At 45.2% G+C, this 16,640-nt stretch overlaps 1 protein-coding gene across 16 annotated transcripts in view; it reads right to left on the minus strand.

Annotated features, from left to right (window-relative positions):
* Positions 1-16,640, minus strand: part of Nin (ninein) — a 102,377-nt gene that overhangs the window by 46,274 nt on the left and 39,463 nt on the right. For all 16 annotated transcript variants that reach the window (XR_003949997.1, XR_001780420.2, XR_872709.2 and 13 more), the window contains 2 exons: positions 4,981-5,020; positions 3,443-3,633 (listed from right to left, as the gene is read on the minus strand). Coding sequence is in view for 10 of the 16 variants with exons in the window: in XM_006515530.3 (XP_006515593.1) it covers positions 3,443-3,633; positions 4,981-5,020 (231 nt within the window). In the remaining 6 variants the exon portion in view is untranslated. The remainder of the gene's footprint in view (positions 1-3,442; positions 3,634-4,980; positions 5,021-16,640) is intronic.

Raw genomic sequence — 16,640 nt, forward strand, 5'->3', positions numbered from 1 at the left:
GTGTGTGTGTGTCTGTCTGTCTGTCTGTCTCTGCCTTCTACCCATAGATCAAGACATAAGCTCTTAGATGCTGCTCCAACCCTATGCCTGCCTGCCTGCCTGTCATCAGGCTCTCTGTCATGATGATTGTAGACGCACCCTCTCCAACTAAATGCTTGTGTAAGTGGCCTTAGTCACGGTGCTTCGTCCCAGCAATGGAAAAGCGGCAAAGATCAAATCCCTTTCTCCCTTAAGTTGCTTTCATCAGAACATTTTATTCCAGCAACAGGAGAAGAAACTCAAGCAGCATGCTAGCCCAGCAAGTGTGAACTGGGGCAGAGTGCAGTGACGTTCCTTAGAACATCCTGAAGTTATATTTTCATGCGTTAGCCCAGGAAAGAGCAAGAGTGGGTTACAGTGATCTTGTGTGTGTGTGCAAAAGGAGGTCTCAAGATGTAGACAGAGGAAGGAGTTTGACTCTCCATTTTGCGCTCTCTGATAGCCATCCTATAATTTTTATCTTATAACAGGGAATGTGGAGGCTTGTTAGAGAGACAGTTTGTTCCTGAGTCCCACAGGAGAAAAAGTAGCGTGAGTCACAGAAGCCACAGACAGGAGGAAAGGCACAGACATTTTACTGAGACTCTCTCTTCCCTCTGTGTGGTAAGTGTATTGTGGAACAGGTCTCCAAGAACAGAACAGAAATCAAACAGAGATCCTGTAATACACACTGATGCGGTAGGCCAAGGGAAGGGCCTGAGACTGCATTACTAACCAGCTCCCTCGGGATGCCTGGGCCACTGAGAAGCAAGAAGACAGAAGACTAACAACTTTTATTTCAAGTGCTTTACGCCAATTCATAGGAAACATATGTCTTGTTTGGGAGAGGATTCTGAGGCAAGGAAATTTCTAGAGGCTGGAAATCTGGGGAAGAAACAGGTTCTGACAGAATCCTGTGATCGGTGGCATTTGGGACAAGATGCTGAGGTTGCCAAAAAGCCTTCAGCTGTTCTGTCTCATTCTCACCAATCAAAAGAACGATGTACTAGTGGAAGTGGCTTTCAGGACCATTCAACCAGAAATGCCCACAATATCCAGACAAAGCAATGGACTATGTCCTTATTGCTGGCCTGACCTTAGCCAAATCAGTGAACTTTCTACGTGGCCTGAACACCCATCACTTAATCCATCAGCTTGCCAAAGTAGACTCTTGCCAGTTATTTTAAGTCAAGAGCTCAGGATGAGAAGTGTTGGGTAAAGGGATGTAAATTTAAAAAGGACTCAAGAGAACGCAGGTTACCTGAGCAACCGAGGGACCAGCCCTCTTTGGGAACAAGGGCATTTTCATTTTCCACACTGGCCAGGTCGGTGGATGGCTGACTTCCCAGGGTGTAGGCTGTGAAACATGTACCAGAATAGGGTCCAAGAACTGGGACACCACAGTGTCCTGGGAGGTGATGGGAGTGGCCGAGGCATGGAGGCTTCAGACATCAGAAAGTGGTGAGAACTAAGCTAGCTCAGCACATGGTCTCCTGTGGTCTCCGGAGGAGATGACTGTGGCTCGCCATTACAAAATACTTAGGGGAAAATTCCAATTTCAAAGAGTGTACCTTAAAGTCCAGCTTTTAAAACACTGGAACAAGTCAAACAACGTTATCCTTGGGTTTGATGTGGCCTCGAGGGAGCTAGCCTGCCTACTCGGCCTTCTTGGCTGTCTTCACTTAGAGAAAGGAATGAGGGGTGTGACTTTCAGAGAGAGCTCATCTACTTCTACTACCCCCCCCCCCGCAAAAAGGGGGGGCAGCAGTGATCTCACAGGCTTCCTCTGCAAAGGGCTGACAGAGTTCAAACTGCTCTCAGGTTTAAAGTTGCAGGACCCCAAGTTCTATGCTAATCAGCCTGTTCCTCTGGGCTAAGAACTAAGAAGTGCAGGGCACCTCCTCGCTCCTCCTGGTGGGAGGGAGTGGAAACACTAAGCAGGCGCAGGCTTGATGAGCAATGCCTTCCTAATTCCAACAGCACAGAGAAAGAACTGAATGTGCCCCTTGTATCCAGTTTTTAGGAGTTCCCTGCAGAAGAGGACGCCAGCTCCCTGTGAGTGGCAGCGGTTTATATTTCAAAAATTGTCCTCAGATCAGTAACTCAAGTTTGTGCAATGTTTCTTGGGAAAACACAAAACAGAAAACAACCCAAGACTCTTTGTACTGGACTGATTCAGAAATTAGGACAATTAATTTAATTTTATGACTCAATAGCCACCGTTGAAAAATAAATGGGTTGCTGGGATATTCCAAAGGTTGTCAAGGGGCTTATATAATGGTCACATCATATGAGAAAAAGAAAAAAAAAAACAAAACACTAAAAACCGAAATTTTCTGCAAGTCAGGCTATTTGGCAGGTTTTAAAGATCGGCCTCTTTCTTGGTTAGGAATATGCTACCACTTTGTCCCGAGGAGGCAGCCAACATGGTATCAGATGTCATTATAATCAAAGATTCTGGAGCAATGACTGTATTCCTGACTCTAACTGCCCCTAATCTTTATTTGTAGCCTTCTAAAAGACACGTCCTAGAATTATAGGTTTTTCTGTAGAGCTTCACGGCTAATCCCACATTAATCCTAACGATCCTGCCATGATTCTTCAGCAAAAAGGGAAAACAGAATCTTACGTCATAAACTCTCTGGGGCTTGAAGACATTTTGTGCTATCAAAACTACCAAGCTACCTGGCCCCATTTCCTCGTAGCCAGAGTCTGGCTGTTCTATATAACCAAGGCTCTCCTCACACCAGCGTGATGTAAACTTCAAACCACGGCTAGAGAGGCAGCCTGTCCTGTGAACTGCTCTAGTCTACCCAAGGGCCCAAAGATGACACTGAGAACTTTCCAGAACTGAACATGCAGCAGGCTGGCTTTCAAAGTTCTCCTAACTCAAGCCTGAGGCTCTCTTCATCCCTCCTCTGCATTCTCCCATGTTTTACTGTTTGGTTTGGTTGATGCGTCTCATGTGGGGTGACATACTTAGCACAGTAGGTGACCATACTATACATTCAGGAAGTTCAGCCACATCAGCTTTGATTTCTGCCACAAAACATGACTTTCCCAAATCTTGTAGAATGTCTTTTTAGGGAGAAAAAAAAAGGAAGAAAGGAAGAAAGGAAGAAAGGAAGAAAGGAAGAAAGGAAGAAAGGAAGAAAGGAAGAAAGGAAGGAAGGAAGGAAGGAAGGAAGGAAGGAAGAAAGAAAGAAAGAAAGAAAGAAAGAAAGAAAGAAAGAAAGAAAGAAAGAAAGAAAGAAAGCAAGCAAGAAAGCAGGCAGGCAGGCAGGCAGGCAGGCAGGCAGGCAGGCAGGCAGGCAGGCAGGCAGGCTGTGTCTCTAATAAGGAAGTCACAGTGCTGCTCTTACCAGCCTGGGGGCAGACAAAGCTCTTCTCATTATTCCAAATCAGACCCCAGCTATGGGCTTACCGCTCCATCCACATTCTGTAATCCATACTGTTCGCAGATGGAAACCAGCTTCTTCCGGTTCAGGTGACCATCTCGAGTGATCCCCAGATCTTCACAAACCTCTTGCAGTTTCTCTTCTATCCAGTCTGGAGGAGGGCAAGACCCACCATGTGAAGCATTCAGGTCATCTGGGTTCCAAAACCTCAGCTGGCCTAAAATCAAAGCAAAAACTCTGTTGTCTCCAAAGGACTTGCACAGAGACAGTGCCTGCTATGGAAAGGTACCCTTGGAAGGCAATTCTTTCTATTGTTTTTTATTCTTTTGCATGGCTGAGTGTTTTGCTTGCGTACATGTCATGTACTACATACATAGAGTGCTCACAGGGATACTAGAGTCACAGATGGTTGTGAGCAGTTGTGTGGTACTGGAGAGCGATCCTGGGTCCTCTGGAAGAACAATTAATACTCACAACTGCTAAGCCATCTTTCCTGCCCTATAATGAACACTGTATGAGATGACTACAAATGTTGACCCACTCTGATTTAGTTGAAGTCCAAATGTAAACTGAAGGCAGCTTTTGCTCTGGGACAATCACCCATGAGAAAGAAACACTGTCTCATACACATGAGGTCAGATGCCTCAACTGGCGCTTGCTTTCCCAATGCTTCATTTCTGCCGTCTTTCTGGGCTAAGTATTATAGCACCTTTTCCTGGGAAGGAAACAGCCATAATGAGCCTCTAACGTTCATCTATTTTCCAAATCAGAAACCCGAGACTCACTTGAAAGACAAGGCTGCGAACTGTGAGTGTGTTAGCATCTGTGGATGTATGCTAGGTTCTGTTTAACGACAGGGTCAAACTACTTACTCAAATGCCAAGACTACTTATCCTGCATTAGCCACCCTGCTTCTAAACTAGCAATGCAAATGTGAACGCGTGAAGTCACTGCTTAGACTTGGGATACTTGTGGGCATGATTTTATGTGCCTGGGAGAACCATGGAAGGCTGGAAGGGCACTCAGTGTCATTCCTGATATTTATTGACAGAATTTAAACCCATTACTGTACTATTATCCCAGGCTGGAGAGCCAGAGAACACATTGTTTTAATTATACTTACTATCCACACTTCATCTGGGGGTTAGGCAGGAACGTGAGCTGAATCACAGTGCCATCTGGTGGCCACATGATTGTTGTGTTGTGCTTCATAGTCTATCTATAGATACTTCATAATATATCATCTATAAATCTATAGATACAAGCTGGGCATGTTGGAGATGTTCACGAGCCCCTTTGACAGTCTGCACTACAGTCGTCCTCTATACATGGACTGCTATATAGTCACTGCCATCTTTCCTACAGTGTTAATAGCCAGGGTTTGAAGAGTGTAAAGTGTCACTTGGAAATTTTTTTTTTTTTGTCTGTTGCTGTTGGTCCTAATCTTAGCATATCACTTCCTTTTAGTGCAAGAAGGAGGAAAGTGGTGCACAGAGTGCCTTAGCCATAGCAGCCAGGGCTTTCCCTCCTCAGTGGTCCCCCTAACCCCACTGTAATTGCTTACCTTCTGCTTCATACTCCTCACTGCGTTGTGTCTTCCAGTGCTAGAGAAGGCAACAGACAATGAGTACACATTTGAACCCAGCCTCTGGACCACATTTCTCCCTAGCTATCAAGTCACCATGTGGGTTAGACGCATGACTTTAGCCTTTGAGTCGGAACGGGCTCTTTTCAGTTAACCAGACCACCAATCAAGAGGTTGAAACCTCTTGAAATAGACTGATCTTTGCCAACCTTGCCAGCACAAAGTACTGTCTTTGCATGACACTAGGAAGTTGTCTTGTCATTTTTAAGGTTACTTATTCAACAACAGAACCTATTAGAACCCATTAAACCAGCCTAAATGGAATATGCAGAGTTCACCAAATGTGAATTCAAATTTACACATTTGTTCTTCAGTGGGTAAGTGCTGAGTGATCGATCTCCTTCATGCTACATCTTGGAAACACACACAAGAGCAGCACATACTTATTTCTTGTCCAACAAAGTACATATATAGAAGAGAAGGCAGAAAGGTTGTAAAGGCACTCGTGAAGTCTCACCAACATGACCACTTAAACATGAGTTGAACACAGAGGACACTAATGTACATGCCTCAACCCTACACAAAGAATTACAGACACATAGGGAAAGCTGAGAGAAGACATTGTCTTCCCTAGGGAAGAGCACACCAAGCCATTACTCAATACCAAACACTGAGCCCTGAAAACACACACACACACACACACACACACACACACACACACACACGAGTAACACTTATATAGATATTCCTAAGTATAACCTTCTCAGTCTTTATAATATCTATGTATATACAATCAAGATATGCATGTAACAATACTTAATGAAAAGGGGGACCACAAATTTGAAAGAGAGCAAGGAGAGGTATATGGGAAGACTTGGATCACAAAAGGGGGGTGGGAATGTAATTATATTATAATCTCAATAAAGTTCACATGCCAATGAAGACATGGGGACCAGAAAAGAGGAGGCAAGACAGAATGGGGACTGAGAAGGACACATCACACTGGGAAAGTGAAGGTTGATGTCCTAACAGCAGCAATGGATGAACTGAGTCCTGACGGTCATCTGAACTACAGACAACAAAGAGAACAGGAGTCCTTAATAATTCCTGAAGTAAGAATGGGTTGGGTGCACCTGTCAATGAGAGCAAACACAGATGCAGTCCCACAGGTAGACCAGAAAGCTGAATTCAACGCACTTGTGCTGGTAGTAAATTCATTGACCATAATGGAATTTATTTGAACTAGACACCTTAGCATAGTAAGTTCTGAGTGAGGTTCCTCCAAGGTCAGAGCCATGTAGTTTTGTACTGGTAACTTCCCCCTCATCACAAGTCTGGAACAAATCCAGCCTTGCTCCACTGGCCAAATTCTGTATCAATCTTCCTTGGGCCAGTTATAACATGTGGCTTTGGTTCTCCTGCAAATGGCTTGGGTCTCTCAAGCAAGCTGCCTGTTGCTCCTGTCCCACAGGGAGGATCTACGCCAGTGAAGAAAGTCCTGCTGAGAAGACAATTCACACACAACTCTAATCCACGGGTGTGGTGGCCCTGGCCTAGAGACACTAGCACCCGGGAGGCAGAAGGATAGGGACTAGGAGTTTTGTGTCAGCCTGGACTTTATAATACCCATGGGTAGACTGGACTATCTGAGAACAGCGAGAAGACAAACAGAAGCAAAGCATTAACATATAGAAATGAAAACTAGGTCTTTGTACACAGCCCGAAAATTATAAAGTCCTAAAAGGGGAAGAAATACATGGTGTGTGTGTGTGTGTATGTGTGTGTGTGAGAGAGAAAGAGAGAGAGAGAGAGAGATTTTTATGAATAAAGTTGCCTTTTATACCAAATAACCAGCCCATTCACTGGGATGGTTAAACTGTAACATGCTAGTTGATTTCTTAGACTTCTGAAATAAACACAGCAGGAAGATAGGCCTAATTAACTCCAGTCTGCAGAGCCTGGGTTACTCATGGCAGATCGTGTGCGGTGCAAAAAAATGCTCACACCAAACACTGTCTTTCAGTAGTTCAAGATGACATGACTTAATGTGCTTTTAGGCTACCTTGGCATAGCTCCTTAACCCCCCCCCCCCCACACACACACACACTCATTAGGTACCTGACACGAGCAACTGAAGGATGGAAGGGTTTGTTTCTATTTACAGTTCTCAGGGACACAGTCCATCACCGAAGGGAGAGTATGACACAGGAGCAGGAGACAGGTAGGCACACTGTGTCCCTAGTCAGGAATTAAGAGAGCAATGGAAACTTCCTTCCATTCATGCTGGTGACCTTCTTTTTGCTCAGTCTAGGTCTCCAGCTCATGGGATGGCACTGCCCACAGTTAACATGGTTCTCTTCACTTTACTTAACCTAATCTAGATAATCCCTCATTGGCATGCCCAGAGCCTTGTCTCCAAGTGAATTCAGATTTCATCAAGTTGACAATATTAACCATTACATTCATGGTAGTCATCTCCTCTTCAAGGAGAGGCAAGTGTCTACTACAATTCACAGCTCCTTAGTCCTTAGGGATGCTTAAGAGTCATGGACTCAGCTAAGCTGAAACCTCCAAATGAAATCCCCAAACAGACTCTGCTGAACTGGAGACAGCCAAAGGTCATGTCTCAAGATGGCTAAGCTAACTGAAGTGCCAAACGGACAGGGAATGGCTGGGACTGGGGCCCAGGTGTTTCCTTGGGTAACAATTTCATTATCTCACTTGTCCGGAATTTCTAGATAAAGATAGTGCTCTAAGCTTCTAGATGTGTGTGTCCTGGTGAAGCAGAGGGGAGTGGCAGTCAACAATCCTCCAGGGATCTCCCCAACTACTGTTTCTGATCAGAATTAAACTGCTATTATATATAAGACTTTAAATCCATAGATGCCCACTGATAAGAGCATCCCAGCTACCAACAGACTGAGCCAAGTGCTCACCCTACTTTGGCACCGGAAATCATGCAAATTCATTATTCAGCATCTCACCCATAACATATTAAATGGAGTTTATGACCTCAGGACCACTGGTCCAAATGAAACTATTAAACACGAGTTGTTCTTCACTTTTTAAACAATGAACACTGATGGGGAAAAGGGAAGAAAGGCGGTCTCGTTGGGCCCAAACTTTAAAGAGCCTCAGCAGGCACAGAGCATCTTGGAACAAAAAACGAAGTGAAAGAACCTAGTGGGGAAGCCCCCACTCAATTCTCATTCTGTGCTCACCCATGAATCACGAACAGACGACCATCTTGATGTAAAAGCATGAGGTAGTTTAATGACGGAGCTCTGGGCCAACACATATCTCCCGCAGGAGACAGAGGTGTTGACCACATGGTGGAGCCATAATGGCAGAGCTCCGGTTCGAAACGTATCTCACACAGGAGACAGTGATTTCGACCCCAAGGCTTGGAAGTTAGGGACTTTTATAGAAAAGGGGTGGGGCTGGGGGAGGGATTGGCACGGTTTCACATGATTGGTTCATTTAAACATCAACAGACTGTCAGAAGGGCGGGAGATAGGGAGGCACTAGGCCAGTCAGGACATGTGATGACGGGCCTGCCCAGGCATGACCTGGCCTGTTCTGCTATGTTCTCAGCCCCAGGTTTCAAAGCTCACAAACAACTCTTTGGGCTATTTGACATAAATTACATGAATTACATGTCTCAAGTTTTATTTCCTTTCAGAAGCAGCAGCATACAACTTCAGAACATCTTCAGCAACAATTCCAAAGGTGGCAGGGCATGCGTGGCTTCTCGTGTTTGCTCATGTATCTCCCCATGCTTGTCAAAATAGTGAGTAAAGCCTTTGAGGGACGAAGACGCTCTCCCATAGTTCCCAGTGTTTCATGAGTCTACAGTCAGGGTGCTACAGCCTCCGTGCATCCATCACTGTCCAAGATCTCTCACTTCTTTCCCCATCTCTCACCCCTAACTAATGGTCCAGCATGGAAGCTACTGCACAGATGTGGAGCTGGGCTCCCTGGGACTGAATCCCCACTTGCTGATAGAGTTAACCTTATGTATGTTGCTTGACCTCTTGGCCTTAGTTTATCTGCAAAATGGAAATAACATAGTACGAATTTGCTGAGGGAATGGCAAAGTGTTTAGCATTGTGCCCCGCACATGCGACTATGAAGTCCTATTAATTTTGTATTGCACGTGTGTATGCAATGCATGTTAAACTTGTGGAATTCTTTCCACCTCTGTATTCAGAATTAAACCATTCATTTGGATATACCTCTGCAAACATCTGTACTTTTTTTTAAAAGGGGATTTTTAAAAATTATATGTTCATGTGTATCCGTGTCAGATATAAACATGTGAGGTCTGAAGAAGGGGATCTCCTGGAGTTAGAGCTGCAGCAGCCTGACATGGACACTGGGAACTGAAGTGACAGCAGGGTGGGGGGTGCTCTCTGCAAGAACAAGTCTCTAACCACTGAGCTTCCGCAGGGATGCACACGACACAGATGGCAGCTCACCTCAGGGCTGTTCATTCAACACTGCACAAGGTGACCGGCACTAAAACCGGGGGCTCATAATCTTCATTACTGAACTGTTGTTATTGAATTATCTAAGTATTTAAGCTATAGTGCCCACCAAGACAATAGCCTAAAGCAGGCCTGTGCACATGTGACTGGCTGCAATGTTCGTGGGTATTATTTTTTATAATGAAAATGGCTTTATGTATCAAAATAAAAATATTCACTCTTCAATAAATTTACTTGCTATCTAAAGGCAATTTAAAAAGAGAGGAGGTAGGGAAGGATTGGGGGAGGGGGTGACTGGGAGGACGGATGTAAAGTGAATGAATAAAAGAAAATGTGAGAGAGAGAGAGAGAGCACCATGTGCACAAATATGTATGCTGTGACATGTTTATAATGATAAAGTGTTTAAAACAATTTAAATATTCAACAATGTGGCATAAAGCACAATGGTACAACATAATACAGTCATTAAAAGTAATTTAAAAACCATGTAGGATCATGGAAAAGCATTTTCGCAAACGTTAAATGAAAGACCATAACAAAAATGTGGTCTGTGCTGTGATCATTGCTGGCAACATTTATACAGCCAGACAAAACAGATAACAAAAACAAGAGACGTTTTAGTTGAGGGTCTATGAGAGACCGTTTGTATCTCATCCACTGTTATAAGTGATCTTCTGCAGGATAAGTAGATACAACTCTCACTGCTCCTTTTCAGCGAGCCCTCACTAACTTAGCTGCAGTGTGTCTGGGTCTCTCCCTTTGGTAAGTTACCTTCTGCAGCACGCTGTGGGTGCAGGCTTGGAGGGAAGCCAACGCTGCTTAGGCAGGCAAATGCTAGGGATGCCTCCTGAGCTCAGCAGAGCATGGGACGATCAGAGACACTAAGTTAAGACCTGCTGTGAGAACCAAACCATCCCAAAGAGCGGTCCCTAAGAGTCCCGCACTGGGCATGCTGTGGGCACGGTGCTGGCACTCAGGACCTCTGATCATTTTCCTAAGATCAGTCGCACAAGACTCGTCTTGAGACCTTCAATATTCTGTCATGAACTGGGGAGGGGCTCATAAGGCCTCATCCCTTCCCCGAGACTTTACTCAGGGAAGTTAATTGTTATTTCAGGAGGGGAAGACATTTTCTTCAGTTGAATAGCCAGCCCCCGTCAGCTGTCCATTCTCCAATAAGTAACTCCTATAAACAACCTGAATTAAGTAGAAGTGGAGGGTAGTTAGGAATAGCAAGGGGATCAGCGGTGAACATAGTAAAAACACAGTGTATATGTGTATGCAAATGCCTGAAATGAAACCCATTATTATGCACAATACACTCTAGCAAATAATTAAACAGGAGCCTAAAACAGCCATGGCTTTTAAACCCCAGGCATCACTTAGCAGGAATGGTTTCTCATAACCTCAAAATAATGGGTGGGCAGGGTGAGGGATAACAAGCAGAGGTGAACTCTGGGGTGACAGTCTCCCCTGCACTCTTCCACGATTTTTGGTAAACTCTGATGGAGCTGGGGTCATCCTGGGGGAAGTGACAAACTCAGCCCAACTGCTCCATCTCATTCCAAGATCACCTCTGCTGGAGACTGCAGTTCCTCACCCGAACATGACAGAACATGACAGGAGCTCTGCCTCTCCCAAGTCTAACGGAAGGCTCTGTCCCTTTAAGAGGGAGAGAAGCACACAAAGGCTGAATGTTTGTTATTAAATTTCAATTTTGGAGGAGGTGGGACGGGTAAGGGAAGATTCAATTCATTCACACTTCATTTATTTTTATTCTTGGTGCCTGGAGCCAGAGAGTGCAATTAAAAAGATGGGGGAGGGGCAGTTTAGGAGGTTGGGGGATTAGGTCATTCAGCTACTGAAACAGCCCGCAATAAAAGGATGCATCATTGTGGAACAGGGTCCTTTAATTGCTGATGGTAACAATGCAGAAGTGAGAGTTGGCTGGTGGCCTCTAGACACAGGCTCACCCAGAGCCCTGGAAAGAGTAATCAGGAAAAGTCTAGGAAGGGCAGGAGCAGAGAATCACAAAGGCTGGATGCTGTCGGGGTGCTGAATTCACCAGAAGAGACTGCTATTGGTCCCCCGTAAAACCAGGGGTCCTCTGAGTGGGTGGGTGCACTTTGTGAAGGCGCTGTTGTTCTGCACACCTCAAAGCCATAGAGAAGACAAAAATTGAGCAGAGACTGTGTTCTCTGCTCATTCCTGTTACGGCTCAGAAAGGTATTTCACCTACAAACTGGGCATAGCATACCACCTGTGAGTGGGACATGGGGGTGTGTGTGTCTTAGAGACATCCAACTATGGCTATTGCCTCTTCCAGAATAATGCGTTGGCCAGGAACTGCAAAGTTGGACCGCTGAGGTTTGTTGTCCTTTGGTGGCATGGGCATCATGGTCAAATCATGTAACTTCTGCATGCCTCAGTTCCCTCAAGCTAAGTCATGGCAACTGTGAACACATGCTTCGTACCAGAAAGCACTGGTCAGTACCAAGGGCTAAGTGCTCCTTGGGAGGTCCCTGCTTTTAACTAAATGAAGTAGCTATTAGTTATTCTCTCTGCTACTCGGATGCTCAAGGCAGGACGAGGACAGAAAAAGAATAGCACAGTCCTACATCAGCTTTAGGAATAACTTGGGAGAGATTAGCAACTATGGCTCAGACAAGTGAACTGACTTGATTCACTCTGTTCATACTGTATACATCTAACAAAATATTCTCGGATATAAAACATCTTCATGACTATAAATAATACAGTCATTGCCAATTGTGCCTTAAGAGGGCTGGGGATGGAAGGCAGGGAGGGACAGGTGTGGTATGGTAATTGTGATGTAGCAATCAACTGGGAGTCAATGTGGGGTGACGGTCTCCCCCGGGACCTTCCACTCCACAGAGGCCCCAGGATGGTACATCTGGCAAGGGTGACCCTGTGTTTTCTTATTTACAGGGCAGATACAAAAGAATGGGTCAGAGGTTGCTTTGCTCCCGAATGGCTACCACAGCAAGTGGCCCTCACCCTTCTCAGTTAGACAAAGGATGTCCTTCCCGAGGGCCACACATCTTAATGTCACACTGGCCATTGTAGCCAGCTTAATTGCTTTACAGCTAGCTGAGGTACCCTGGACACATCAGCCACACGGGTTGCCTCAATTTCAGGAATGTTTTCTTTGGGGAGACACCTGCTTTGGGGGACTGCAGAGCAGATGGCCCGAGTCTCCTGGATCTCAGCTTCTAGCCCCAAAGTGGAGGCAGCATCTGCAGCCCTCGGACTGCATGGGCCCTACCTACAATAGGCCAGCCACTGTCTCCACCAGCCATCTGCTCCAGCTAAGACCTTTGCACCCTACAGAATGTATGGCTAATTAAGTGATTATGGTATACAGGAGGCTATTCTACTGAGACAGAGGTTGTTGAGCTGATCTCTGCAGCCTAGGAGAGTGCAGCACATTCATTTTGAAAAGGGACGGCCTTGTCATGCCAGAGGAAGAGCAACAGTTTCCTGGATCGGCAAAGCGCCTTTAAAAGGGGGAACGTATTTAGCAAAGCATGGGGTATCTCTGAAGAGAACCAGAAATCTGTCTAGGTAGCATACATAGGATTCAAAGCACAGCATCCGCAGTGTGTTGGGTTAGCCTTAAATGTTTAGAAAGCTGCACTCTGAGCTGCGTATTGGAAGCTGAATGTGCCTGGGGGGTCTGCTTTTGTTTCTGCAGGGACACACTTCCTGGGACTCAGGAGAGGCTAAGGCGGTGGAGAATCTGACAGCCTCAGCTTCCAGTCTCTCTAGTCTCCTCTCAGGGAGGAGCTACTGGAATGGAATGCAAATTGGTGCCTTCATCTCTAAAGGCAATTAAATGCTGCAAGTGAGAGCTGAGGATAACGGGAATTAATATATGGTTTTAAAATGCACGCACAATCACATGAGTCCTCGCGCACTGCCAAAAAGCCTTCAAGTGCTGCCAATGCAAAGATGCGCGCAGTGTCAGCCTCTTAGTAAGGCTGGGTGTTGCTGGATTCTAAAGTCCTGAAAGGGGGGAAGTCTCCCCACTCCTTTTGAGGCACTTTACATTAAACCTAAATATAGACCAACACTACCTCCGAGACGGGTCTCTTTAAGTAGGACGGTCAGTTTTTATACTTCTAGTCACTTCAGTTGCTGAATGGGTAGTAAGCAACTTCTCTATGGAAGACACTTAACAGTGTGGTCGGTAAGGGCTATAGTCATTAGAGTATCGTTAGCTCGGTTTTGATTTGCTGTGTGTCTTATGTTTCCTATGAAAAGTGAGGATCAGAAATTACTCATCTGGAAGGCTGTAGAGTACAGATGGGGTCTTTTCTTTTCATGATTTGTCTATTTTTACTCCTGTGAATTGTGCTGTCTGTGTGAGGGTGTCAGAGCCCCTAGCACTGTAGTTACAGACAGTTGTAAGCTGCCATGAGGATGCTAGGAATTGAACACAGGCCATCGGAAAGAGCAGCCAGTATTCTTAACCACTGAACCATCTCTCCAGGCCCTAGAGATAGACTTTAAGGGACAACATCTTGATGTAATTCAGGCACCCAGGTCTGCAAGTCTTGTGAAAACAAGAACATCTTGTTATCTTTAAAGAGGATTCCAAGGTCTTAGGTCACACTCAAGGGATCTATGATCCCATAGTGGAGTAGCCACGTAACCTAACATGACTTGAAGGCACATGAAGGGAAGATGAAATATCATTAACCAAGTGTCTGTCCTGGGGACGTCATCCCTCAATGAGGGGAATGATGGACAAGGATATAAAGGGGATAACAAAAAAGTAAAGTGTGTGTGTTTCAACTATTAAAGGAATGAGGAGAGCTCAGTTACTTTAACAAAAAAAAAAAATAGTGTGAGTCACAATTGAACATTGACCCACACAATGGGAAACACAATGTTTCAATACCAAGTTACCCATATGTGGAGATAACCTCTGGAAAGTGTCAATCTCAGACATTTCAAAGCAGTTTGAATTGATGTGGGCAGCAGGGTCAGCATTTTGTTTTAGGGTTTTGTTTTGTGGGGCGGTGGAGCTAACCAAGGACCACCCTAGCCTCTCACCTGCACAGACACAACACAGAGCCTGGACGCCGCTGAGCATCCTCGGGCCAATGTGCCTGTCAGATTTAACTTTCCTCTCGGGTTCTCACTGAGCCGCAGCGTGTGAGCCAGTAGTTTTGACTTACATTATTATTGTCTACAGTTGAAGAAATAATTGTTGAAATCCCCTTGCTCTTGATAAGGATCTTATAGACCCAATTTATTCCCTGTAGAGGGAAACGGTTAACAAGCTGCGCCCTGTTCTTCAACTAGGCCAGAAAGCAAAGTGGCCCTGCCCCAGTTGTATTAATTACACGAACTTTTCTACCAAGCCTGAAGAACAGAGGATACAATGAAAATGTGAGGGTTTTTCTCCTGCTAGCTACCTGTGACAAAACAAGGGCCTGCAGCCCAAGGTTCTTTAGTAGCTATTCATCAAAGGGAATAAAAATGTACTCTTAAAGTCCTGAAGTCTCACTTCTGTTTTTTACTGAAGGACAAACAGTGTCAACCACAAACCCCTTGTCAGTCACACCTTCGGCTGGGACCAAGAATGTGCCCTTTGTTGGCTGCGATTCACTCGAGAGTAGAATGTCCTCCTGAATTGACCTGGGTGAAAATGATCCATCCCATAAAAAAGAAAAATCGCCATTCCTTCCCATCGCAGCTGAGAGGAGAGATCAGACTCTCCAAGTGCCAGATAAACACATTAAATCGGAGGCCAGGCACATCACGGCTGCTGGTGGGCTCTACCTGGCCTGCAAATTGGCATCTTGCATGCCATGCTTTCCAGATGAAGTTCTGAAGGACTTACACAGCACTACAGAATTCACAGAGGTCTCGACAAACTACAGTGCGGCTCCATTGCCTTGTAAACCACGCTCGGTAGGGAAGACACTCTTAATAGCTAGGTTAGACATTTTTGCTTTCAGCAGGAAAGAACCAAATAAAAGGTGCCTGATAAAAGTTCTAGGGAGTGGGAAGGGCTAGAGATAATGAAAATGTTTACAGTTTTTTTGGCACTTGAACACAGGCAAGCAGAATCAAAGTATGACTAAAGTTGTGGCAAAGTTTATTTCTTTTATTTCATGTGTTTTGGTGTTTTGTCCACAGGTATGTCTATGCAAGGGTGTTGGATCACAGACAGTAGTGTGTTGCTATGAGGGTGCTAGGAATTGAACCTGGAAGAGCAGCCAGTTCTTTTAACTGCCAAGCCATCTCTCTAGTTTTCATACACTCTGTACAATGGGAAGCAGAGCAGCTATGATCCATGGCCATGTTGGTCCTCACCCACAGCTCATGACATGCAAGCAGCGACTATTCCAAGTTGCTGGTGGCTGATGAAACCTGAGACGTCACACGGGGCTTATATTAAGTATAAACTTAGATGCTTCAAAGCAATTTCTACAATAGCCTGGCACACCCTTGTCTACATTTGTGAACATTGCCATGAGTGTCAGCAAAAAGGTGGAGTTACAGGTAAACTGCAGAGAATTATCTTTGAGAGTTATCAATAGTTTGGGTGGGAGAAGGACTTTGTATAAAAAAAAAAAAAAAAAAAAAAGACATTGTGAACTATACCACCCCAGAGTCTGGAAATATCAGCCTTCCGGCAGAAGTGAGAGGCTGCAGCAACCTCCCCTTCGATTGGATAACCCCAGAGGGGAGAGATGGTTCTTACGTTATCTTTCCAGTTACAGTTTGCTCATTTTGTCCTGAGAGGCTGAGATCCTAACGGGGGCAGCTTTGATAGGTGAGCGCGACACGGTTCCATACTGCCTGTAACCCATGCCTCCACGGGACCTCAGTAAAACCAGGATTTGACGCAACCTGGAGCTAAAATTAGTTTCCCATTAGGGAACACAGCCAGACCACCCTCGTTCAACTCCTGATAACAGGTTTTGATTTTTTTATTGTCTCCATCGAGAAACTCTGAAACCACTTTGGGGAAGGGAAAGTCAGACCTGTTGAAAACAGGAGAAAGAGCGGACCTACAACGCTGGCAAAGTGTCCCTATCTTGCAAACCTAAGAAGGCTCCATGCTCCCTCCTCCATGACTTCTCCTTTGATATCACTCCATGATGGAGTATGAC

This window comes from Mus musculus, chromosome 12 (assembly GCF_000001635.26).
Source record: "Mus musculus strain C57BL/6J chromosome 12, GRCm38.p6 C57BL/6J".
Taxonomy (NCBI): domain Eukaryota; kingdom Metazoa; phylum Chordata; class Mammalia; order Rodentia; family Muridae; genus Mus; species Mus musculus.